At 34.8% G+C, this 25,809-nt stretch overlaps 1 protein-coding gene across 1 annotated transcript in view; it reads right to left on the bottom strand.

Moving 5' to 3' along the window:
• IPO11 (importin 11) overlaps nucleotides 1–25,809 on the bottom strand; it is a 215,249-nt gene that overhangs the window by 133,645 nt on the left and 55,795 nt on the right. The window contains exons 8-18 of the mRNA XM_007130413.4: nucleotides 25,362–25,410; nucleotides 23,812–23,882; nucleotides 21,263–21,455; nucleotides 20,260–20,412; nucleotides 18,897–18,940; nucleotides 16,883–16,973; nucleotides 14,419–14,466; nucleotides 13,545–13,650; nucleotides 10,195–10,321; nucleotides 1,058–1,091; nucleotides 806–846 (exon numbers count right to left, since the gene is read on the bottom strand). Of these exons, the coding sequence (XP_007130475.1) occupies nucleotides 806–846; nucleotides 1,058–1,091; nucleotides 10,195–10,321; nucleotides 13,545–13,650; nucleotides 14,419–14,466; nucleotides 16,883–16,973; nucleotides 18,897–18,940; nucleotides 20,260–20,412; nucleotides 21,263–21,455; nucleotides 23,812–23,882; nucleotides 25,362–25,410 (957 nt within the window). The remainder of the gene's footprint in view (nucleotides 1–805; nucleotides 847–1,057; nucleotides 1,092–10,194; nucleotides 10,322–13,544; nucleotides 13,651–14,418; nucleotides 14,467–16,882; nucleotides 16,974–18,896; nucleotides 18,941–20,259; nucleotides 20,413–21,262; nucleotides 21,456–23,811; nucleotides 23,883–25,361; nucleotides 25,411–25,809) is intronic.

Here is a 25,809-nt window from a genome sequence, read left to right as displayed (position 1 = left end):
TTAGGAAATAGAAAACAAAAATCCTATGTCTGGCTTTTAACTCCTACATCTTGAAAATTATAGAAGGAGTTAACAAATCACAGGATGCCAGATACATAAACATCTGTTCTTTCACATATCTGGTTCATTTTTATATAGATTGGTAAAACGTATTTCTTTCATCCAAAAATACCTAGTGATTCTTTTATTAAAGAAAAATTTCTGCTCTACAAGTTTTCCCATCTATGACCCCATAAGAAATATAGGTAGACATTTTATCATAAAGTTTTCTTCTTGTTTAGTCCTCTCAAGAAAAACAAACACTAACGCCCCAACCTTACTGACATATTTAACAAGTGCTCACTGAGTACCAATTATGTGAAAACACCACACTAGGTGCTGAGAGTTGAGTGAAGGAAAAAAAAAAATGAGTAAGACTTGGTATTCTGCTTTTCAAGTAATTTGCAATCTCGTGTAGGATAGACATACATACACAGACAACAGAGGGGGATAACCTAAGGATGAAAAGTAACAGACAAACATGAAATGAAATTACTATGTTTTATAATTGTGAGAAAAAAAGTTCAGCAGTCCACTCCAAAATAGATGACAAGATAACTAAACAAAAAACAAGCAGAATAAAAGTAAACTATTTCAAATTAAAGCTACCAATAAAAGCAATCACTTCCAAAAATTCTAATATACTTTTCAATGCAACTTTAATAAATAACTGATACTACATATATAATTTCAGCTATAAAATAATACAACATCCTAAAAGACATAAGCAGAAATTGTTATAAAACCTAGAAATAAATATTCTTACCGGTAGAAACTGATCTGTTCTAAACTCAAAATCATCAACAGGTGAAGAGCAGTTAAGGAATACTGAGAATATATGAAATTCAGACTATATGAAATTTATCAGGATAAAATATATGTAAAAACCAAATACAACAAACCAATCAAAAATTACATTTTAAACTACCTCATAAATTAATTTTAAAAATAAGCAACAATTTTAAAGTGTTGTTAAAATTCTTTGCAATGAAGTGTTTTAAAAGTTTTTAAAGGATATTTAACTTCAGAGTGGTAGCTGTTTCAATACGGACCTAAAAGAAAGTATACTGTGAATTATGAATCATTCTAGAATTACTAAACGTCATTAATAATGAATGACAAAAAATTTATTGCAAATCGCTTTCTCTACTTAAAGTCACAGAGTACATTAACATCTAGAAATAAAAGGACATTCTCCTTATTTAGCAAGGACTAAAAAAAAAAAGTAAAATAGTGTCGATTCCCACCCTTCTCAGTTTCCCATAATTTGCTTAAAGGAGTCTTTAATCCAGTGAGTGCTTCCAGGAAGAAAACTAATTTGCCATAACACTGTGGAGAGTGTGGCACTGAGAGAAGAGTGTGAAGATGGTGTCAGAGGGAAAGGGAAGGTTGAGAAGCAGAGAAGAGAAGCAGGAAAACAGGGTGGGCTTGGAGAAGCTGGTGGATGTATAAGTGAAGAGTGAGAGAGGAGAAGAGAAGGAAGAAGAGGGAGGAGGAAAAAGCACAAAAATTCCCATTTGTAACCTCAATTACAGGAAGTCCCTGAAAAAACCAAAAGATAAAGTCTGATAGTTTCTAAATCCCAAAGTTCACAAATACAGAAAGGTTTGTACAAGCTCTTGACCTTGCCAAATCACACTTTCTTTGTGTATCAGCATGTTACCTGGGAAAATCATATCATGACAGCATAATCTTCCTATTTCTTTTCGAGTTTTACCTGTGACTTGACCAGCTAAATGGGCATGGGCTACCACACTCAGTTTCCACACCAAGTAACATGAACTCAAGGCATGATTAAATGCTATACGCTGCTCTGTAAAATAATGTATCTAAAACTTTTATTTCCTGGCTAAGAGCCATTACTTTCTTAGATGCTGCTATGCTTCCCACACCTGTAATAGCAACTGGTTTTTCCTTTGCAGCCATTTTTCACAAATAAACAGTTTTGATCATTTTATAGGAGCTTCTGAGGTCTTGAGGTGCTGATTAGGCATATTCATCAAATGTGAAGTACTCTAGTTCCAAATCCACAGATTTTATGAGCCTAGAGTGCAGATGTTTTCACACCTGCCTTTTCTTTTTATTCATTGTTTCTAAAGGTAATATGAATATTTCTAGATTTTTAAATGATTTAACAAATGTGCTGATTATCCAATACATGCAAAGCACTATCCCAAGTGTTCTACTATGAAATGACCTAATGAAAAGATGACATACTCATGCAATTAAAAATATTCAACAAGGAACTATAACTCCCAGGCATTGTGCTGGGTGCTGTGGGAAAAAAAGCTGAGTAAGACACACCTAGTCCTTGTCCTCAAAAAGCTTACAATCTAGCAGGGGGAAAAAACACCCAGATATTAAATAATTATCAATAAAGATGGCTAATGTGAAGAGCTTATGAAAAGGATAATCCCCCTGAGGACATGAACTATTTCTAGTCATCTTCAAATTGTCAGCATTTAGTACAGTGTAAGGCACATAACTGGCACTGTGGCAATAATTTAATTCACAAACACCAGGACTTGAAAGCGCCCCCAAAAGGAAATCAAACTGTCAGCACACTAACGCTTAAATCTCTCTTGATCTTCCTCCACAAAAGGACCAGAGATGCATTTAACCCGTAACGATGACATTTACACAAATAAGTATAGGAAAGAGACATCTGAATGAAAACTAGCTGTGTTTTCCCTCCTAACAAAGGGAAGAAGTCAGTGCAGTACTGCATGCAGAGAAAAAGATGAAATTAATCATGATGCACTCTAGTTTAACTGCAAGACTAGGAAGCCAGATCATAAGGGAAAACAAAAAGCACACAATTTAAGAAAAGAGAGGAGCATTTAAAATATGACAAACACAAATAAGAACAAAATTAGCTATTCCTGAGCTATAAAAGAAATAGGAAGTACTTACTGCATAGAGACAATGAACTTTGCAGCAATTCACAAGTAACGGGGAAAAAAAATCAGGACCTGAATTTACAGAATGAAGAGTTGGGGACTGTGACAGAAGATTGGCAGAAGAGCATCTAACACAACTTCTAAGACATGATTCAATATATACTTGATAAATAAATGCAACAATACGAAACAAAACAAAAAAAATCTTCCCTTAACCAGACTCTAAATATAACTTTTCATAGAATAAACCTAGATTTTTGAAGGAGAATGAAACCCAAAGTATCCAGAACCAGATCCAGACTGTAACTCAGCCTGAGTCTACCCTACACCTTCAGCTGAAACATCAGAAAACTTCTAAGAAGATAACAAACTAATTCCATACTGGGGCAAACAAGTGCCATCAAACCATCAGAATCATTGGAAGAATTCCAGAGAAGCATGACAGCAACAGAGAAATGAACAAGAAGAAATCACAGGTCAACACTACTTCCAAAGAAGACTGCTACATAAAGGCAAGAGTAACCAGACACTTCGGTGTCCAGCATGAGAATGAGCCTTGGCATAACTGTCAGGGTGGTTGATTTGAGTTCTAGACTTGGAGCAGCCTAATGCTTGACCACTACTACAGCCTGCCCATAGCAGTGAAGGGAATTCCACATACTAGAGCAGTGAGCATGGAGCTGGGACCTGAAATAAATGGCAATGTCTCAGGGACTTAAGACCACCAGGAAAATGTAAGTAAGGCAAACATGAGAGAATAATTATAAAATAGATTCTATTTCTCTGCTGAAAAGAAACAGAATAATAATTTTATAATGTTTTATCCTTATCTCTTAACTCTTTCAATAAACATTTTCTAATTTTCTGATTCCATGCTAGGCATGGAAAGAGATACTAATATGAATAATATTATCCTACTCATTGGCTCTTTTATTACTTGGTACTATTATGGTACTATTTTTACTCTATTATGCAGTCAAGATCACTGAATTACATATTTTCTTCTGAAAAACACATGTAAATACTTTCCTAAAAGGATAAAAAAGCACCTTCCATTTTTTCATCTCCTTTTAAGAAAAACATTCTAAAGCTCATTTTCATATAACATGGATACCAGAACACATCATTACAAAACCAAAATGGACTATAAGAAAGTTACTAAAGCTTCCTTTCTTCCTGGTTTTAGAGTGGCCTAATATCTTGATGTCTCAAACACATATTTTTGGTATTTCCTTTGGAAATTATTGGGTTGGCCCAAAAGTTCGTTCGGGTTTTTCCACAACATCTTACCCAACGTATTTGCTGAATATAAGTGAATTCAGAATTCATTTTGTGAAAACACAGACTAACGCAGAGTTTAAAACCTGTAACAGTTTTTCTGAGACACAAAGGATGGTCAAGTGGGAAAATCTGAAACTGTAAGAAAGTGTGACAGAACTGGGAGACCCATAAAAGGCCTAAGAGTGGAAAAACAGTAGAATTTCAATGCACCTTGTTAAAAACACCTCTGCCCAGATCCCAGCTGCACCTCCCACAATGAATTCAGGGTTTGCTACAGTCATGTACATGCCACTCAAAGTCCCTTCTTAAACTCCATCAACTGGCTTTCCATCTGAAAAACTCCCTATTTCTATGCTGGTAGTCAACCTGCCCATGAAGATGGCCTTTCCTCTGCTTGACAGACAATAACCCCCCACACACCCCACCCCCAAACTATAAACCTTCTGGCTGTACCACAGTCTACATTATACACTGCCTCTTACAAGGCTGAAAGAGTACACTGATGCTAATTTTTGTTTTGTTTTGTTTTTGTTTTTTGTTTTTTTTTTGCTGTACACGGGCCTCCCACCGCTGCGGCCTCTCCCGTTGCAGAGCACAGGCTCCGGACGCGCAGGTCCAGAGGCCACGGCTCAAGGGCCCAGCTGCTCCGCGAATGCGGGATCCTCCTGGACCGGGGCACGAACCCGTATCCCCTGTATCAGGAGGCAGAGCCCCAACCACTGCACCACCAGGGAAACCCTAACCTTCTGGCTGTACCACAGTCTACATTATACACTGCCTCTTACAAGGCTGAAAGAGTACACTGATGCTAATTTTTGTTTTGTTTTGTTTTTGTTTTTTGGGTTTTTTTTGCTGTACACGGGCCTCCCACCGCTGCGGCCTCTCCAGTTGCAGAGCACAGGCTCCGGACGCGCAGGTCCAGAGGCCACGGCTCAAGGGCCCAGCTGCTCCGCGAATGCGGGATCCTCCTGGACCGGGGCACGAACCCGTATCCCCTGTATCAGGAGGCAGACCCCCAACCACTGCACCACCAGGGAAACCCTGATGCTAATTTTTAAGTAGCTTCCTGCTTGTTTTATTGAAGGTTGCATAAATAACCTAAGTAAAACAAAAAAAATTTTTTAATTACTTATAATTTCCAAAATTGAAAGGTTATTATTGGATCAGAAACCTTACCACTAAAGAAACCAAGTATGTAAATCAAATATTCTGGTTAGAGAATCCTCTGGGGGTCCTAGGAAAAGAACGTTCCTTTCACCTAAAATTTAGCCATTCTGTTTACACTGTGGTAACAACATTCTCAAATCTGAAACTTGCCATAAGCACTGCATCTACTAAGTAACATGTTCTAAGAGGGATGGAAGAAAGCATGCAGAAGATATTTTTTAATGGATTTTTTCAATAAAGCATTGTACCACTGTTGTCCTTATAAAAGAATAATAAAAATAGAAACTTACGTGATATCATGTCGAAAAATAAATCCCAGATGGAATAAAGAACCACGTGTGAAGAAAATGGATTTATTAAACAAGAAACAAAAACAACAAAATCAAAAAAAGGACATCAATAAATCCAATTATACTGAAATTAAAAACCTCTGCTCAGGACTTCCCTGGTGGCACAGTGGTTAAGAATCCGCCTGCCAATGCAGGGGACATGGGTTTGAGCCCTGGTCCAGGAAGATCCCACATGCCGTGGAGCAACTATGCCCATGTGCCACAACTACTGAGCCTGCACTCTAGAGCCCGTGAGCCACAACTACTGAGCCCACGTGCCACAACTACTGAGCCCACGTGCCACAACTACTGAAGCCCACGTGCCTAGAGCCCACGTTCCACAACAAGAGACGCCACCGTAATGAGAAGCCCGCGTACCGCAATGAACAGCAGACCCCGCTCAACGCAACTAGAGAAAGCCCGTGTGCAGCAACGAAAACCCAATGCAGCCAAAAATAAATAAATAAATAAATTTATTAAAAACAAAAACCAAAACCTCTGCTCAACAAAAAGACAACAGAATGAAGAAAGAAAGATATAGGGAAAAAAAGAAAGATATAGAGATTCCACTGTATTTGTAATGTTTTATTTCTTAAATATTTGAAATACATGGAAAATTATTACAATGGAAATATGGAAAATTATTACAATGGAAATATGGAAAACCAGGTACCTGTTATGTTAGCCACTGAATTTTTCTCTTTCCTTGATATAATTCTTAACTCTTAAAAACAAAAAAATTTAAAGCATCCCCTTTTTAAAGATGAGTCAGAAATAAGCTTAGAGGGACTTCTCTGGTGGCACAGTGGTTAAGAATCCGCCTGCTAATGCAGGGGACATGGGTTCAATCCCTGGTCCGGGAAGATCCCACATGCTGCGGAGCAACTAAGCGTGTGCGCCACAGCTACTGAGCCTGCACTCTAGAGCCCACGCACCACAACTACTGAGCCCACATGCCACAACTACTGAAGACCGAGTGCCTAGAGCCCATGCTCTGCAACAAGAGAAGCCACCACAATGAGAAGCCTGTGCACCGCAGTGAAGAGTAGCCCCTGTTCGCCACAACTAGAAAAAGCCTGCAGGAAGCTACGAAGACCCAACGCAGCCAAAAATAAATTAAATAATTAATTTTAAATAAAGAAAAAAAGAAGCTTAGAAGTTAAAATTTTCAAAGTAGCATTATCTTAAACCTAATCAAAATTCCCAACATTACAAAAAAAGTTTCCAAATACTGCAATATTATAAATGCTTGCCCATTATGCCTAGATCAAGTTTTAATTGCTAAATACTGTGAAAAGTTATAACACTATTTCAAATCAACCAAAAAAATTTCACTCAATTTGCATTATATTCCTCCAGATCAAACAACACTATCATGCAACTATCAGAGATATTTACTCTACACAGTAGCTTCTGATACTATAAAATTTTATAGAGTCCTGAGTTAGGGGTTTTTGAGCACAAGTCACCCATTCTCCTTGTTTGCCCCTGCAATAAATCTTCCTCTGCTCAAAAAAAAAAAAAAAAAAATTTATAGCGTCCTATACCAACTGGAGAAGTTGCTTTCTCCAGTTGCTGCACTATTTCTATTCTGCCATAGCAAGCCTTGTAATAACACAGCTATAAGACTAGGAAGCCACATAGACAACTAGTTAAAAGTATCCCAACTCCGTAACAGCAGCAATCAAGCAAGAGAACATAGACTCTGAAAGCCAAAGATTTAGATTCATCAGAATCTATATACTTTGTGTGTGTGTGTATATACATACAAATGCACTCATGTATGTTTGTACATGTATGTCTGAATGTTTGTACATTGTTGTGTATACCTGTATGTATAAGGTATCTTACCACAATTTATTAGCCAGTGTTTCTCACAGGTTGAAATTAGAATAGTATATCTTATATACTATTGATCTTAAATGTACTTAAAAAAAGAGGGGGGGGGAGACAATGTATGCACCATGAACTTCGTGCCTTACAAAACACTGTCTTCTTAAGAAGTTATAAGAAAATAATTGTGGCAGGACAAAACTGTAAAAGTGTAAAAATGAGATGCAGCCACCAGAAGACGTACAGGAAAAGGACAAAAGCTGTATCTACAGCAGCATTTTCTCAAAGTATATTCCTTGGATAATAATGTTTTTGTCATCTTGGATAGTCACTACACAGATGTACATTTTAAAGGTTCTTATTGGTCCTACAGTAAAGAGGATTATTTGAATATTTAGTCCAGTGTGTTCCAAACTTAACTGGCCATGAAACCCTTTTTCCCCAATAATGCTTACTGATGTGATTTAATGTTCTGCTTTTAAAGTGCTGACCTAAATGACTCATTTTCTCATCACTTCTCTCCTAACAGACTCATTAAAAAAAGAATATAAGATCCAAGAAATTTCTCTCTTTCCCACAGAAAAGTGACCTGAAATTTAAATCTTTTGTAACACTTTCATAAAGCATTTAATGTCTTCTCTCTGATACCACTGATAGAACAGCAAATAATATTTCCAACTAGGAAAACAAAACTTAAATCTTACAAATACTTTATTCTAAAGCTATTACAAAAGTATATTAATTCCAGCAAATAGTATTCTTAGAAACAGCTAAGTTTTATTATATTAACAAACTTCTAAGAATTTAAACATGGTAAAATAAAAGTGGATTCCCTTAAGCACGGGATGCTTAAATTATTTAATAATTACAGAATGATATTTAGAGTAAATTCTCAATTATTTACACAAAGTAGGTAACATTTAAGTAGAAAAACCAAAAATCAGTTCTATTTGCTTTCAGAATGTAACATTGCTTCTGCAATTATAATGTTTTCTTAATTTTGTAATTTCTCTAATTATGTTTTCCTTCATTGAACATTAAAAGTAGTTTAAATTATCGTGGCACACATGTGAAAACAAGAAAAGTATGACCCAAGCCTTTGCTGAAAAACAGGATAATCAGGTAGGTTCGAAATTTTTTTAAAAGGTGGTATATTGAGAAATGATTAAACAAGATTTTAGCATAATTTGGGGGGTGGGGAATCACTTAATTTTATCTAAAAATAATTTGAAGCTCAGAAAAAAAATCAACCAGATTTACTTTTTTTTTTTTTTTTTTTTTTGCGGTATGCGGGCCTCTCACCGCTGTGGCCTCTCCCGTTGCGGAGCACAGGCTCCGGAAGCGCAGGCCCAGCGGCCATGGCTCACGGGCCCAGCCGCTCTGCGGCATGTGGGATCCTCCCGGACCGGGGCACGAACCCGCGTCCCCTGCATCAGCAGGCGGACTCTCAACCACTGCGCCACCAGGGAAGCCCCAGATTTACTTTTTAAAGACTATGCTGGAGTCAAACCTAAGCACAAGACAAAGAAAATGTACAGAAAGTCATGAATATATTTACTCAGGCATAAAATAAAGCACCAACAGTGGGGGCAGGGTGGGGGGAGGATACTATTCCACACTATGTTGAACTTCTTTTAAGAAACCTCTTTGGGGGCTTCCCTGGTGGCACAGTGGTTGAGAGTCCGCCTGCCGATGCAGGGGAAATGGATTCATGCCCCGGTCCAGGAAGATCCCACGTGCCGCGGAGCGGCTAGGCCCGTGAGCCATGGCCGCTGAGCCTGCGCGTCCGGAGCCTGTGCTCCGCAACGGGGGAGCCCACAACGGTGAGAGGCCCGCGTACCGCAAAAAAAACAAAACAAAAAAAACCTCTTTGGGGACTTCGCTGGTGGCGCAGTGGATAAGATTCCACGCTCCCAATGCAGGGGGCCTGGGTTCAATCTAGACAGCATATGCATGCCGTAAGTAAGAGTTCCAATGCCACAACTAAGGAGCCTGCCTGACGCAACTAAGACCTGGCGCAACCAAATAAATAAATAAATATTTTTAAAAAGAAAAAAACACTCTGAGTAAATGACATATAATAAAGCAGCAAACCTACTTGCCTTGAAGGGGAACAAAAGAAGCAACGAAGACGTCATTATCAAGTTTTCAGTAACACAAAATCAAGAATATTATGTGAACACTATACATAAAGTCCTAAAATAAACAATTCCAAAGGAAAACAAAACAAAACAGAAAAACCCTCAAAACTGAGAGACAAAGAAAAAATCAATAGTAAGGGTGAAAACAGATTATGGTGTCATCTTAAATGTAAAAATGACAAATTCTATCCTGAATAAGAAAAAGGACACGTAAAGCTATAAAATGATTTTTTAAAACTGCCTTCTTTTATTCTTATTAAAAAATTATAAATAATTTTAGATTAGTAGAGTTTGGTTAAATTTTTTTTCATTTACTAGTGATGAGAAGGGCAAAAAATAATCAAAGGACTTTCTTCCCTCAAATCAAACTACTCACCAAGGAATAACTACAGCACTGAAAGGTCACCAACATTCTAAAGAAAGATATAAACCACTTCTGAATTTGAACTTTAACATATGTTAAACTTATAAAAATAACTCTTTTAAAACCTTTAAGCAACATACCACTAAGTCTTGATCCTGAAGCAAGTTACAAATTGCCTCATATAACATGGGTCTTAAGTCAGACTTGAATTTCACAGAAATCCACTGACCAATGAGCCAAATCACCCTGCGTCGCAATGGCTTATACCTAGATAGGGAAAATCATGAAATTAAAATGTTACATATTTTAAGAAGCCTATTTCACTTAGTATATTTCATCGTTTAAATCTAAAATGTAGTAAGAAAACAATATGCATTTTTATATAAAAGTTTAAAAGCACTTTTAAATGTACCACAGTATAAATACTAACAAAGTTCTGATTTAAAAAACTGAAAATTTTTAGGCAGATATATTGTAAATCTGATTATTTTGTATTAAAGAAATACAACATAGTTATGTACATAAAAACCAAGTCCACTTCTGTTCCTTAAAGTAACCAAAAAAAGTTTATCTCAATAGGTATAACTAGCAAATGTTCCAAACCCTAAGGCTGGAGAGGCCCCAAAAAGTAATAATAAAGGAATTTTCCAATTCCAATTCTGTTAATCTCATAAAGATTATTTTCAGAACACTGCGAGAAATTTCTAGACTTATATAAAATATTCATATAAATTTATTTTGTAAAAGGTGCCCAATTACAAATTGTGACTCAGATTACCAAAATAATGATTTGTATTTTTAAAGTTATAGAACATTTACAGTAACATGTACATACATTTGTTTCTCTATGGCCACCTTTGCTAAAGAAAAGGAACGTTCTTTAGGTAAAGAGAAGAAATCACTTGTGTCCAAGAATTCCACCCACAAAGTCTCTTCTTGATATTATATATTTATTTTAGTGGCAAGATGATATTTATTTCTGGGTGAAAATATAGTAAACTAATAAATATACCACATTTTTTAGAAAATTATAATCTTATAATGATTAAACACGTAAAAAGAATTATTCATTAAAGTTCCAAAAGAAGTGCATTCCCTGCTTTCAAAATGTTTAACATACCTAAAAGAATTAAAGACCGCAAAACTATATACTAGGATTGCAGAAACGAAAGCGAGAAGAGCAGGCAGAGGGAGATGGGATTTGAACAGTCTTTAAGATAAACAGCATTTGGGGCAAAAAACTGAAAAGATGCCACTTCAGGGGACAGGGACAATTTCATCAAAGTCCCAGAGGTGGAAGTAAACAAGACTTGTATAGAGTAAAGGAAGGAAGCACAGAGCCTTTAATTTTGAACTGAGATCTCTGGGATTACCACATTCAACATTCTGTTCTCGACAAAGAGAATGAAGCTCAGAAAGGTTCAAATTCCAAGATGACAGTCACTTCTGGGCAAAGTTAAGAATAGGAGTCAGTTTGTTCCTCAAAGTGTGGTTCCTGGACCGCAGTATCATTATCTGGAAGTGTGACAGACTCACACAATCTGACCCAGACTGATAACCTAAACCAGAACCTGCATTTTAACAAGATCACCAGCTGATTCATATGCACATTAAAGTTTGAGAAATACTGGTCTAGTTCAGTTCTGTCCAAATGAAATGTAATGCAAGCCAAATATGCAATTTTAAATTTGTTAGTACCCACATTAAAATAAGTAAAAAGATACATGTGAAAATTTAATACTGTTATTTATTGCAATATATCCAAAATATTATCATTTCAACATGTAATTAATACATGGTTGACTGGTCTAAACAGCCTATAAGGGTTTAAGGACAATCAAAGTGCACATGTGTCTCCCTACTAAAGGCTTTCTCTCCATCCAAGGCTCACTAGCTCTCTGAGGGCAGAATTGAAGCCCATCTTATTCACCACTACCTCTAGAGGACAGAGCAAATTCCAATGCTGAAAATATTTGATTGAATAAATGACTGAATAACTGAATGGATAGCTACTTAATGGTCAAAATTACTTTTAAAGCATCTCCAGCTCTACAATTCTATGGCTCTAAATATTTATAAAATGATCCATATATGGGTAGTTTTCTATTCATTTATTAAAGTAGTCAAGATATGTTAACTGATCTATGACTATATGCTAGGCATCCTGACAAGTACCACGTCTACAGAAATAAATCACTAGAACTGCACGATTCAAAACAAGAAAAAAGTATCTTGGAATTTTTTTTAGGTGTCTAATTTTAAATGAAGAAAAATTTAAAAAATTATGAAAGACCCTTTCCCTTCCATTTTACTCATTCAGTACCTAAAATTAAAATAATTAGGCAAGTATCTAAATGTATATGCAACAGAGAAATTGGGCAAAAATCCTACTAAATGTCAGATAGATCTGTACTACTGAATTAGGCACCTCAATACAAGCCTAAATTGTGTCCAAATACTTTTTGCCATGTTGTCTCTGCAACTCCTTCTCCCCAAGGACTTGCAGTATGCTCTCTCCGTGTGATCCCAAGGCAGTCACCTTTGATGGATGTTACTTTGGTTAGGCTACTTCTGGCATCAGGCCTAGCCTCTGCTAAGTCTCCAATTGGCTTCCTTTTGTACGCAATTTCTTTCTAGAATTCAGAGATCTCCATCTTCTGTTACCTTTGCATAAAATTTCCTCCTGCAAATCCCACTACTGGTCATACAGCCGGAGAAAACCATAATTCAAAAAGACACATGCACCCCAGTGTTCATTGCAGCACTATTTACAATAGCCAGGTCATGGAAGCAACCTAAATGCCCATCAACGGACAAATGGATAAAGAAGACGTGGTACATATATATATAATGGAATATTACTCAGCCATAAAAAGGAACGAAATTGGGTCATTTGTAGAGACATAGATGGACCTAGAGACTGTCATACAGAGTGAAGTCAGTCAGAAAGAGAAAAACAAATATCGTATATTAACGCATTTGTGTGGAATCTATAAAAATGGTACAGATGAACTGTTTTCCAAGGCAGAAATAGAGACACAGATGTAGAGAACAAACATATGGACACCAAGGGGGGAAAGCGGGGGTGGGGGGCGAGGGGGTGGTGGTGGGATGAACTGGGAGACTGGGATTGACATGTATACACTAATATGTATAAAATAGATAACTAATAAGAACCTGCTGTATAAAAAATAAATAAAATTCAATAAAAAACAAAACAAACAAAAATTTCCTCCTGCAAACTAGCTTATGTAACATCAATACTTCATACATGTCACAATTCACATTTGAAGTAAAATAGCAAGAAATGATTTTGCTTATTTTTCAGTTATAAGATTCACAAGTCTTATTCCTTTCTACACTAGACACTATCAGCTAAGTCATACTATGACTTTTTTAAAATTTTAAGCAATTTTAATGCTTTCTTGTCTTCATTAAAAAATCAATAAGATAAAATAAGTATATAACAAACACAGAGTTTTATACTTGCCTATTGTGAATGACTTGTAATTCTGGAAGAAGCTGGTTTTTAAACCACTGATCAAAATCAACACTGTCAAACAGCTCATAAGCCGCTAATCCAACAGCATTATACACTAAGAAGAAAAAATTTAATTTCAGATACTGGGCAAAATGCTAACTGTCCTTATGCAAGAAAATAAGCCTTAAGGACTACTTTGAAATATGTAATATGTTAATAGAGGGAAATCTACAATATGTTAATCTGGGAAATTATTTAAACAGACATTTTAGAAACATTATTTAAGTTACTTTATGTTTTTCTTAAATACTCCTTAGTGCTTTCAAACATAAAACCACATTCATTTAAAAATATTCAAGTCAAATTATAAAAATTATAAAAACAACATCTGCTTCCAAATAGATGCAATATTTTATGCTATGGGGTCCCTAATTACCCTCTTACCAGCCTCTTCTGTCACCACAACCCATTAACCTCCATGTCCCAATTAAACCAAAATACACCCAATTCAAAACTTAACTGGGCTTGTTCCTCTTCCCTTCAAGCTTCTGTCCCTACTGTTCCTTCTGTCTGGAACCGCCCCCTCCCCCTTATTAACTCTCACTTATCCTGTGTTCACACAGAACACTTCTTTAGGAGCCTTTCCCTGGGTACACCAAAACTACCTTGTAGTTTTCCACAGCACTACATAATTACCACCTATTGTAGCATTAATCAACTGATACTATGTTACAATCAACTGTTTACTTGGCTATCTCCACCATCAGACAGCTCTTAAATTTTAGGTATCTTTGCATCCCAACTCTCCCAGCATAACACCTGCCACAAAAGAGACACACCATCTTCTGAAGAAATGTTTCTAAATCATTTTCGTTTAACATACCAGCATCTTTGATTAACAGTGCATTCATATCTTCCACGTTAGTGGGCCCTGAAAAAATAAGTATCAGTAAAGGTAAATAAAACTAGTTTTTAAAAGATATTTAAACTCAATTTGTTAGTTTCTCAATTCATTAAGTACAATATATTTCATGATATTAAATATACATGTAGGTGTAAAGAGAAAGTAAGTTTTGTTACCATCACTGTTAGAGAATACAGATACAACATGTAAAGCCACATTACATTTTTAAAAAATCATTATAACATATATGGAAAATGTTATGTCAAGCAGCGTTCTAGAAAAATATATGCCAAATTGCTAACTATTGTATTATACCCTGATTATAGGAGAAAATTCTTAGAAAGAATAAAAAGATGAATCCCACAATTGGAAAAAAAAAAAAAAAGAACAAGTATGGGCAATTCACACAAGAAGTTCTAAACATAAAAAATAAACCAGGTTATGACAATACATTAAAGGGTTAACAACAAAATGAAAAGTACAAACAGAAAAACGAGAGCCATTACATAATGTGAAAACTTCAGAATAAAAAGCTGGAAGTCTCTGCACTACTCTCCAGAAAGGAGGCTACCATGGTTAAGACAGGAAAAAATACAGTTTACTTAGTTAGTATATTTCTTTAGAATAGAAAGTTTTCTAGCAAGTTTATCAAAGCACCTTTCTGCTGTTAAATATGATTTCTTAAGCTCACTAGTCCAATTACTAGAGTTAAGTACAGCCCTAAATAAGCAAATCGCTCCAGAACTAGAAAGAAAATAACTAAACTCTGAAATTACTGAAAACCTTACCACCATAGAGCAACTTACCACAGTGTAACCTAATTAGCTTACCCACTTTCCTACAGTGGTTCAAGAAGAATTGAAAATACAATTAATATTCAAATTATCTTTAAAAATGAGCACAAAAAACTTGATGGATAGCTCAATTCTTCCCTTGGTTTATAACTTAAGCAGGAATACTCTAATAAATTTTTGAGAAAACAAAAGCCTAAAAAGTGAGCTACCCTTTAGGGCTTCCCTGGTGGCGCAGTGGTTGAGAATCTGCCTGCCAATGCAGGGGACACGGGTTCGTGCCCCGATCCGGGAAGATCCCACATGCCGCAGAGCGGCTGGGCCCGTGAGCCATGGTCGCTGAGCCTGCACGTCCGGAGCCTGTGCTCCGCAATGGAGAGGCCACAACAGTGAGAGGCCCACATACGTCGCTGAGCCTGCACGTCCGGAGCCTGTGCTCCGCAATGGAGAGGCCACAACAGTGAGAGGCCCACATACCACAAAAATAATAATAATAATTTTTAAAAAAGTGAGCTACCCTTTATAATACTACAAACAAGATCAGGAATCTCCTTCTCTACAGGAGATTCTCTTGCTGTTATTTCCTTACATTACCACCTACTCAATACTTGAACCCTTATAATGTGACTCCTGCCCAAACCAATCAAATAATCTGTTTAAGACTCTAAAGGTCAGGATAGTCTTTGATAGCTTTCCCTTGCCCAGCAGTCAGTTAATTGCCAAAAGTCAATCAACAGTTACTGAGTGTGCTAGGCACTGGGAACAAGGTATGAACAACACAGATGTGTTCATGGCCTCCTCTCTGAAATTTACAGTGTAGCAGAATAGTCAGTGATAAATCACTTTTTACAAATGAACCTATTTACAAAACAGAAGTAGAGTCACAGACGTAGAAAACAAACTTATGGTTACCAAGGGGGAAAGGGGGGTGTGGTAGGGATAAATTGGGAGATTGGGACTGACATACACACACTACTATACATAAAATAGATAACTAATAACCTACTGTGTAGCACAGGGAACTCTACTCAATACTCTAATGATCTATATGGGAATAGAATCTAAAAAAGAGTGGACATATGTATAACTGATTCACTTTGCTGTACAGCAGAAACTAACATAACACTGTAAATCAACTACACTCTGATAATAAAAATAACCAAAAAAATGATAAATCACTTGTGACAGTTAAAAAATTTAATTACTTGTGTACAAAGTACAATCATCAAGTGCTAAAAGTTTCACTTCATCATTTTCTCTTAAATCCATTACCTTCTTTCCATTCCCACTGCCACCATTCTAAGGCTAATAACATTTATTATTTTAACTTTTTCTCCCACTACTTCCTACAGCATGCTCCGAATAGACTATTTATCCAACGAATATACTTGACTGCTATTTTGTTTATGCTGCTAGTATGCTTACCACAGCAAAATCTAATTACCACATTCAAGGCCTATCTCATTTGTGAATTGCCCATCCTTGTTTTCTATCTTGAAGGCCACTCTTTCAGAAAAGCACACATTCTGTCTTTCTCAAATTCATGTCTAGTATATGATCTAGGAATAGTGCACTGCACATAGTAGGCACTCAAAATATTTTACTGAACACTAATTAAAAGATAAATCAAAGTATCACAAAATATACCTCACCTTGAAGTGTTTGCATCATTTCTAAAAGTACAGGAGTAAGAGTCTGATTATATTCATGGAATATATCTATAAATAATACTTCAGTGCATGGCTGTTGGGGGAAAAAAATAAATTTCTAATGAAAACAATGGTATATTGCATTGATTAATTCTACATTCAAGCAAAGAATACTCATTCTTAAAACTCTATGTTTCCAATTCTTGATGTTTTTTGAAAAAAGTTTATTGCTGTTTTTTGTAAACACAGTTGGAAATAAAATCAAATTTAATAATTTAATTCTTAACACGGAACATTTATTTCACTATTTCAATCATTTGGCATTATGCATTCCAAAACACCAAACTGCAGAGAGGAGAAATTTACATTTTTAATTAATAATTCTTTAAATCTAAAAAGCAATCTGGAGCCACATTCATTTACAGAATTATAAATGACTGTCCAGGAATTAATATGTTAAAAACTGTATATTTTCTTGGCAATGACTTAAGTAACAACAGCAATTCATGAATTCAATTCACCAGAGTTGTTCTTCCTTTAACAGACACAAAAAGAAATCACAAATAAAAAGAATGATTCATTTTCATTCTTAAAAGTACTTAATCACTAGATGTTTCATAATATAAAGTACAATTAAATGTTGAAGGTATTGTGCTTTATGTTTAAAAAGGAATCTTACAGATATACAGACTGAAATATGTACAGATGAAATGACATGTCATCTCAGATATTTACTTCAAAATAATCTAAGTGGTTTGTAAAAGAGTGCTTCTAGGGCTTCCCCGGTGGCGCAGTGGTTGAGAGTCCACCTGCCGATGCAGGGGACAGGGGTTCGTGCCCTGGTCCGGGAAGATCTCACATGCCGCGAAGCGGCTGCGCCCGTGAGCCACGGCCGCTGAGCCTGCACTCCGCAACAGGAGAGGCCGCAGCAGTGAGAGGCCCGCGTACCACAAAAAAAAAAAAAAAAAAAAAAAGAGTGCTTCTATGAAACAAGACTAGACATGAGTTGATAACTGATAAAATAGGTTTTGAATACAGAAGAGTTCACGATATTATTCTATTTTTAAATATGTTTAACATTTTCCATAAGAGAAAGTTTTAAAAACTTAAAGCAGCAAAATTAAAAAAAAAAACTTTTAAGTACTAATATTTTCTATGGAAGCTTATGAAACTAAAAACAGTAACAGACGTTTAGGAAGATAATGGCAAATTACGTAAATTATGTAAACACAACAAAAAGAATAGTTCAAAGACCACATTTCATAAATCTTCCTCCAATGTTGGCCTTAACAATAAATGTATATTGAAAAAGCATTCTAGGACTTTCCTGTGACACAGTGGTTAAGAATCCATCTGCCAATGCAGGGAACACGGGTTCAACCCCTGGCCTGGGAAGATCCCACATGCCACGGAGCAACTAAGCCCATGGGCCACAAGTACTGAGCCTACGCTCTAGAGCCCATGCATCACAACAAGAGAAGCCACTGCTTCTCTTCAATGAGAAGCCCGCGTACAGCAACGAAGACCCAACGCAGCCAAAAATAAATTAAATACATAAATTTTTTTTAAAAAAAGAAAAAAGAAAAAAAAAGCATTCTATAACTAAAAGCAATGGGCTGGTCTCTGAGAATCATACTAGGTAGTAAGAAATAATGTATCAAAAGAAGCTTTATAATTACTGAAATACTTAGGAGGAAAAAAATCATTCTAGCCAAAAAAAGGTAGCTTTCACTGCAAAAACATTTCCTACTTCTGCAATGACAGTTATTTCCCAATCAATCTGTAAAATGAAGAAAAATTCAGTTAGCAAAGCTCCAACTTAAAAATAAATTTCAGATCTAAGTTCACAATTTAATTAGGTACTTTCCTCTCAAACAGGGACTCTTGCAATTATGAATAAATGTTCCCTATCTGTCTGACTTAATGCTTGAAATCTTCAATAGAGTATCATTCTCTACTAAGAGTTATAGAAGCATTAAACTTTTCCCTATCAATTTTTCTTTCAATCAAGACTCACCCTCAAACTGTATTTCCAAGAATCTCCTCCTGTTTCTTCCACTGCTGCAATTAAAAATATAATAAATGATGCTCTCCACAAATGCAATAATGATGTTTCCAAAATCTCAGTTTGGAAAACAAAGACTTTAAATAATATCAATATAATATAGCTGTGAATTGCTTTAAAATAACACTGAGAGCGCATGCTTGGGAACACAAGGCCTTACAAAGATTTCTTTACTATAACCTACAGATCGTATCTGTGTACATCATAGTCATCTATCAAGTGCTCATATCCATAAGGATTCTCACTTTCATTAAGAACTCTGTATGGAGGAAAGCTCAAAGTACTTGTCACTCCCAGAGTATGTGACATTACCTGATACACTATCATTATAATCCTGAGAATCATTTCATACAATAATGATGTTTTACAAGTTCAAATGATTAGTCATTTTCCATAAATTTCCTATATTTAAAGTAAAATACTTCAGGGACTTTTAAAACCCTAGGGATTCAGTGTTTTATTTTATAATATTATATTACTGCATTAAAAAAGCAATAAGAAGTATAAGACTTTAAGAGAAAAAGCAAAAACAAAATATGCATTATACAGTGTAGTGCTGTATTTTCTAAATGGATTAAAATATTTTTAAATGAAAAAGAGAAAGAAGATAAGTCTTTCAAAAATGTTTAAGGTGTTCTAAAAATATTGGAAACATGTGTATAACTACACAAAGGCACCCAGCCAAAGGGATGAGTAGAGGTTAAAATCTAGCCTATGTCTGACCATGGCTGAAGCAATTCACACACGAACACTTTATTCTCACACAGGTACTTTATCAGGCACACAATTCCTTGATTTTCTGTAGCAAAGGACCTGATATTCTATCTAGTACTAAAATTCATATAGATAAAAAGAACTCCTATAAAAACATTTTAATCATCAAAAAATTAATTTTAAATTAAAACTTAAATAGGTAATCCATTCGGCAATTCAGAAATTTTCATCTCCAAACTTCTTTCTGAAGTAAAAATTTCTACAAATAAAAAATAATACAGAATGAACCACAAAGATAATAGAGAAAGACAGTTAATTTTATATTTTTGTTTTAAACTATAGGATATATTCATAACATCTAAAAAATTTTATCTTTTTGGAAAAATTTCTATATACTTGAACACGCATTCATTTTCTCCTTCTCAACTTGTACTAATGGCTAATAAAGAGAGAATGATAAGCTAACTTTTAAAAACCAAGATTCTCAGAACAAAAGTACTACATTAAAATAGTGTTATTTTACACCTGTCATTCAAATAAATGATATCTATTGATGAAAGGGGGAAAAGAACCATGCAAAGACTGAAAAACAGATACTTACTAAAGCCTTCTGGGTCTTCTTCCCACATTGTCAGTTCTTCTTCAGTTAACAGAAAATAATGAGAGACTAATCTTCTACATATCTCTGTCAAAGTGGGATATGTGAAGAATGCCATCTTAATCTTATGAGCTTCAAGAGTTTCAGGGCTGCTATCTAGAAAAATAAAATTTCCAAGTTAATTGTACAGATATTCTACCCAAGTTGGATTATGTAACTTAAATTTAAAAATACCTCCTATATAGTGGTGTATAAATTTTCATTTATATTATGGACAAATCTCAAAGATGCTCTTGCCTTTATTCATACCACACACACATCAGTCTTGCTTCTGTCTTACCACTATAGCTTGTACATTTCCATGCTATATTATCATACCACGTTGAAGTGAGTTACCTATGTATCTCTCTCTCTGTCCTACAAGACTTTCTCATTCATCTCGATATCATGTACATGAATGAATTCCAAATACAGTTTACCCTTGAACTTTGCGAGGCCATTTACACTCAGCTATTTCAACAGTAAACACTACAGTACTACATGGTCTGTGGTTGGTTGAATCCTCAGATGCATAGGAACCGCAAATACAGATGGCCAACTATAAGTTATACTCAGATTAACCTCCACATTTTTGGAGGGTCAACTGTAATATAACAAACAATTTAACCTGTCTAGAAACAGCATCACTTTATACAAGGTCAGAGAAAAGTTTTAATTGTACAAATAAATACAGCCTACAAATGAGCTGCAGTGGTTACCAGAGGGCTTCAACTGATCTTCTACTGTGTTGCAAAAGACAGTTTACTAAATGCACTGTATGGTTTTTAAAAGCTGGCATTCACATATTAAAGGCTCAAATCCTTATCTCTATTTCATGTCCCAGCAATATTTTATTTTTCAGACTTAAATAAATGAATTTCAAAAAACTTACATAAAAATAGCAATTGTTTCACGCTTAGATTAAAATAAGGAATTGAACAAAATAAAACTACCAGTAAAGCATTACCTTCAAAGTTTTTGGATGGCTTATAAGCATAATTTTTGACAATCATCTTAATAAGATTCATGCACTGGACAATGAACCGTTCAAATGTAACGCCTTCACCAACTTCTGTAAACACATAGCTTACAGAAAATTCCAGTGATCTCTGAATTAGAGGAGTAAATGAAAAGGGATGCTGATCCAAGAAGTCCAAAAGCTATAAAGAAATAAAAATTAAAATGTACCAAATTCACATAGGAAATATAATCATTCATAGGTACATCTCATAACTTTGGTAATAAACACTTAGCAAGTTTTGAACCTTGGTGGGAAGTCCATGTATATATGTATATGCAATTTCACATGTAATAGACATGTAATATACTTCCTGGGATACATCATACAACAGTGGATTAAATCAGATTATATCTCATTACCTGAACTCTCTATTATTTCTAGTACAAGGTTCGAAATAAACTTACTTCATACTTAATTTAATATCAATGGGCAAATGTGATACAAAAAGTACAAGTATACAAAAGATAGGCTTTTAAAAAGTAATAGATAAAGGCAAAGAATCAAAAAAGTATCCTGCATCAACTGTATTTCAATGTATCAAACAGTTGACGAGAGAGATTTCTTCCTTATAGAAGAATTCCAGCTAATAAATGCAAAAGGAATAATAGAATTACATTACCATCATTTTGTAACCCCTAATCAAACAACAGATCTACGCTATGATCACCAATCGCTGCTAAATAAGGGAAAGGCTACTGAAGAACTTTACGATAGCTCACTCATCAATTTTAGACAACCAGACACTGTGCATTTCCTGATGTGATGCAATAGGAAATACACAGCATCACATGTAAAGTATTCTTGTCACTGCCACCCTCCTCCCACCCCCCAAAAAAAGGCCTGAATGTGATCAAGCCTCTGTATCTAACTAGAAATTTATAACAAATATGGGAGTAGGAGGGGTATAGAGACAAAGAAATATGTTAAATAACACATCAGGATGTAGGCAGCCAAATCCACAACGCGGAAAACTCTACAGGAAATTATCTGTTATCTCAACAAATAAGTAACAAGAAAGAAAAAAAAAAAAAAGACAGAAAGAGAACCAACACTATTGAATCCTTATTCAAAAAAAACAACTATAAAAAATTTATGAGAGAAATCTGAAAACTGACTAAATATTTAGATGATATTAAGAAGTCATTCCTACTTTTTAAATGTGATAATACTGTTAGATTATATGTTTTTTAAAAAATCCTTCCTCACTTAAAGACACATATTCAAATATTTATAGATAATACTATATGATATCTGGGCTTTGCTTTAAAACAAACAGAAAGGAGAGAGAAGCAGCATACAGGTAAAAACAGAATTGACCATGACCTTATGTTGATAATTGCTGAAGCTAAGTAATAACCTCATGTGGATTCAAAGTTACTCAGTTCTATTTGGAGGCATATTTTAAATGTTCCAATTTTAAAAGCTTTAATAAAGTCATAAGACCATAAATATGAATTTCATAAATTATATTATATACTCACACTGTGTAGCCCCACTGCCTAACCACATCATTTTGTTTTACTTTGCTATGTGTTTTTTGTTTTTAACTTAAAGGATCTAAGTCAATTTTATCTGGATCTTGGATGAGGTGGGCTTTGCTGTTGAGGCTCTTTGCAACATGAGAGTTGGAAATGAAGACAACTGAAACTGAAAGTGAGTTGGAAATGAAGACAACTGAAACTGAAAGTGAGTCGGAAATGAAGACAACTGAAACTGAAAGTAACTGCTACCCAACCACAAAAAATAACAGCTCATTTCTACTTCTTTGCTCCACCGGCCCCACCGGGGAACAGACAACCTCAACCCTATTAATGATCCTTCAATGAAAAGGGGGAAATATGCTACAGATTTAGATATTGCCACCTATCTTCAAACACCTGTTTTAGGGCTATGCAGTCCTCCAACCAGGTCTTCCTCACTGCTATACCCAATTCTTTGTACTTTTCCTAACCTCCAAGACCAAAACTTCGTAAACATTAATATTTTTTATAAAACTTAATTTTATCAGAAATATATACACACTGCCTAGTACAATGCACCCATATATATTCAAAAGATATTTGATATTAATGATGATAATCTGTCATTATGAATATAATGACTTCCTAGTATTATCTACTGTGACATCTTAGCTGCTTTCTGCTGAGCTGCATTGCTGTCTTCTTTATCTCTGCTTTTTCCAGTCGGTTTGAGAATAATGAGCCTTACGGGACTCAACTTCTCTAATATTTATTAGGACTGATTTTTTTTTACATCCAGGTGACATACACTATGATATATGGTATATAAATTTAATTTTTATATGCATTCTAAAGACTTCAAGATACAAGGGTTTTGGGTTTTTTTTAAGCTTTCTTATACACAGTAAGAAAATAAGTTACCTTAACACTAAAGTGAAAGTGTATGCTTATTAAAAAATCATTTTCCTTACTAAATTTGAGTATGTACATTTCATTTGAGAAAACATACTTAAGATCAAAAAAAAAAAAACTTACCACTTTAGTAAAAAGAATGATGGTCTTTTCCAGTCTATCTCTACATATATTATCTGTACCTATACTTCTACCTGTTAGAAATACATTTCAAATATTAGTAAAAATTTTATAATATTCTAGAAATTCACAACCAAGACAATGACAAAACTTTTAACAAAAATACTGTTCAGATTTATTTTTGCACATTTTGCATTATGAATTCATTAGTGTGTATTCCCAACTTTAAACAAATAAACAATAAAAATTAAGTTTTTAAAAAGCAATACCAAGACTTGTACTTGACACAGTAATCCTCAATGCCATATTTCATAAAATTAATCCTAAAATACAAACTGAGCCCATTTCACAGTAAAAGGATAGCAATTTTAGCCATAAAATCATGAATCACAGTTTCAAAATCTAAACTAGTCATATTTGAAACACCTATCAAGCAACATAAGTAAAAACAAAGAATTCAAAGATTAACATAATCATTATTTTTCCTATATCTTCTAACAATTTTCTTCTGATAATTTCCCTGGTATAATTAATTTTTGTACATTCAGAATAATGTCCATCAGCTCATTAACTATCTTGCTCCTTAATCATACTAATCATATTCTGTCTCATCAGTTATGTCATTCTCTTCTCCTGGAAAGACTTCTATTCTTCCTTCTGTTTCCCCCATGGGGATGACAAGAGGAAAATGACCATTTTTAGGAAAAAAAAAAAAAAAAAAACTATATTATATGAGCTGTCTTATTCATCTTTACATGCACAGTACCCAGAACAATACCTGGCAACACACTCAATAATGATTCTACTAAACCGAAAATGACTGACATAAAACAATCAGCAACTCCCTAAAAGTGAGTACACTAAGGTATCTTCTCAGGATAGTAAGTCTCCCAATACACTCACACATAAAAAACATACACATATACAGGTTATACATACGTGTGTGTGCACATATTCGTGTGTATCCTGTGTATGTTACGTGTGTGCGCATCCTGAGCAAAGGTGCTTATAATCATAGGGAAGAGAAAAGGATAACAAACAGACCACCAGTATAATACAACACAAATGCAAATGCTAAATTCTTTCGTGTGGGAGAGTGGATCAGAAAGGGTCCTATAGGTAAGTCAGTAAAGGTTAATAAACAAGGGATTTACAAAATGAATGTAACCATTTAAGAACATTTATATCAAACAGATACATAAAATATACTAAAAGAAACAATCAATAAAAAGTCTAAACAGCATTTGACATAGGGTCTACACTTATTATCTGCTAAACATACTACCATTGTGGATGTCTGCATGGAACAGAGCAGTAGCAGTAGAAATACAGAGGAAGGAATGGATACAAAATAATTTTATTTTTTAAAAAAGATTTCCTCAATACCTAGGACAAGACAGGTATATGAAGACAGAGCTGAGCTTCCAATTTAATTTCAGATAATTAATTACCGAGATACAAGATTTTAGCCACTCCAGATTTGCAAGTGCCAAGCGGAAGCTATTAATGAGTAAGGATTCTACAGTAAAAACTACTATCATGGAAGTACTTACTGCACTCCAGAAATTGTTTTAGACGTTCAAATATTCCATGTAAAAAACCCTAGAAAAGAAAAAATTTTTGAAGAGTCTCAATTTATTGTTATAATTTTACCTTACACTTTTTCAGGGAAACTAAAACATACTTATCACATCATATTAAAAAGTTAAAATTAGATAAAAATCATTCCATTATTATAATAATGTCTTCTGTCTTCCACAACAAAATAACTATAGTATTTCATCTCCTCAGTGTCTCATTTCAATAACCTAAATCACTTTGCAATAAATAAAAAATTATTTATTAAGCATTCTATTTCACTAAATATTCTCTATTCTCCTTACTGCTTTATTTTTTTTCATAGCCTTATAACCCCCTGACATACTGTTTATCATCTGTCTCCTCCCACTAAAATGTAAGATCCTTAAGAGTCAAGAACTTTTCCTTGTTACTTTGCTCTAT

The sequence above is a fragment of the Physeter macrocephalus genome, chromosome 8 (assembly GCF_002837175.3).
Source record: "Physeter macrocephalus isolate SW-GA chromosome 8, ASM283717v5, whole genome shotgun sequence".
Lineage (NCBI taxonomy): Eukaryota > Metazoa > Chordata > Mammalia > Artiodactyla > Physeteridae > Physeter > Physeter macrocephalus.
This window is presented reverse-complemented; position numbering and strand designations above follow the sequence as displayed.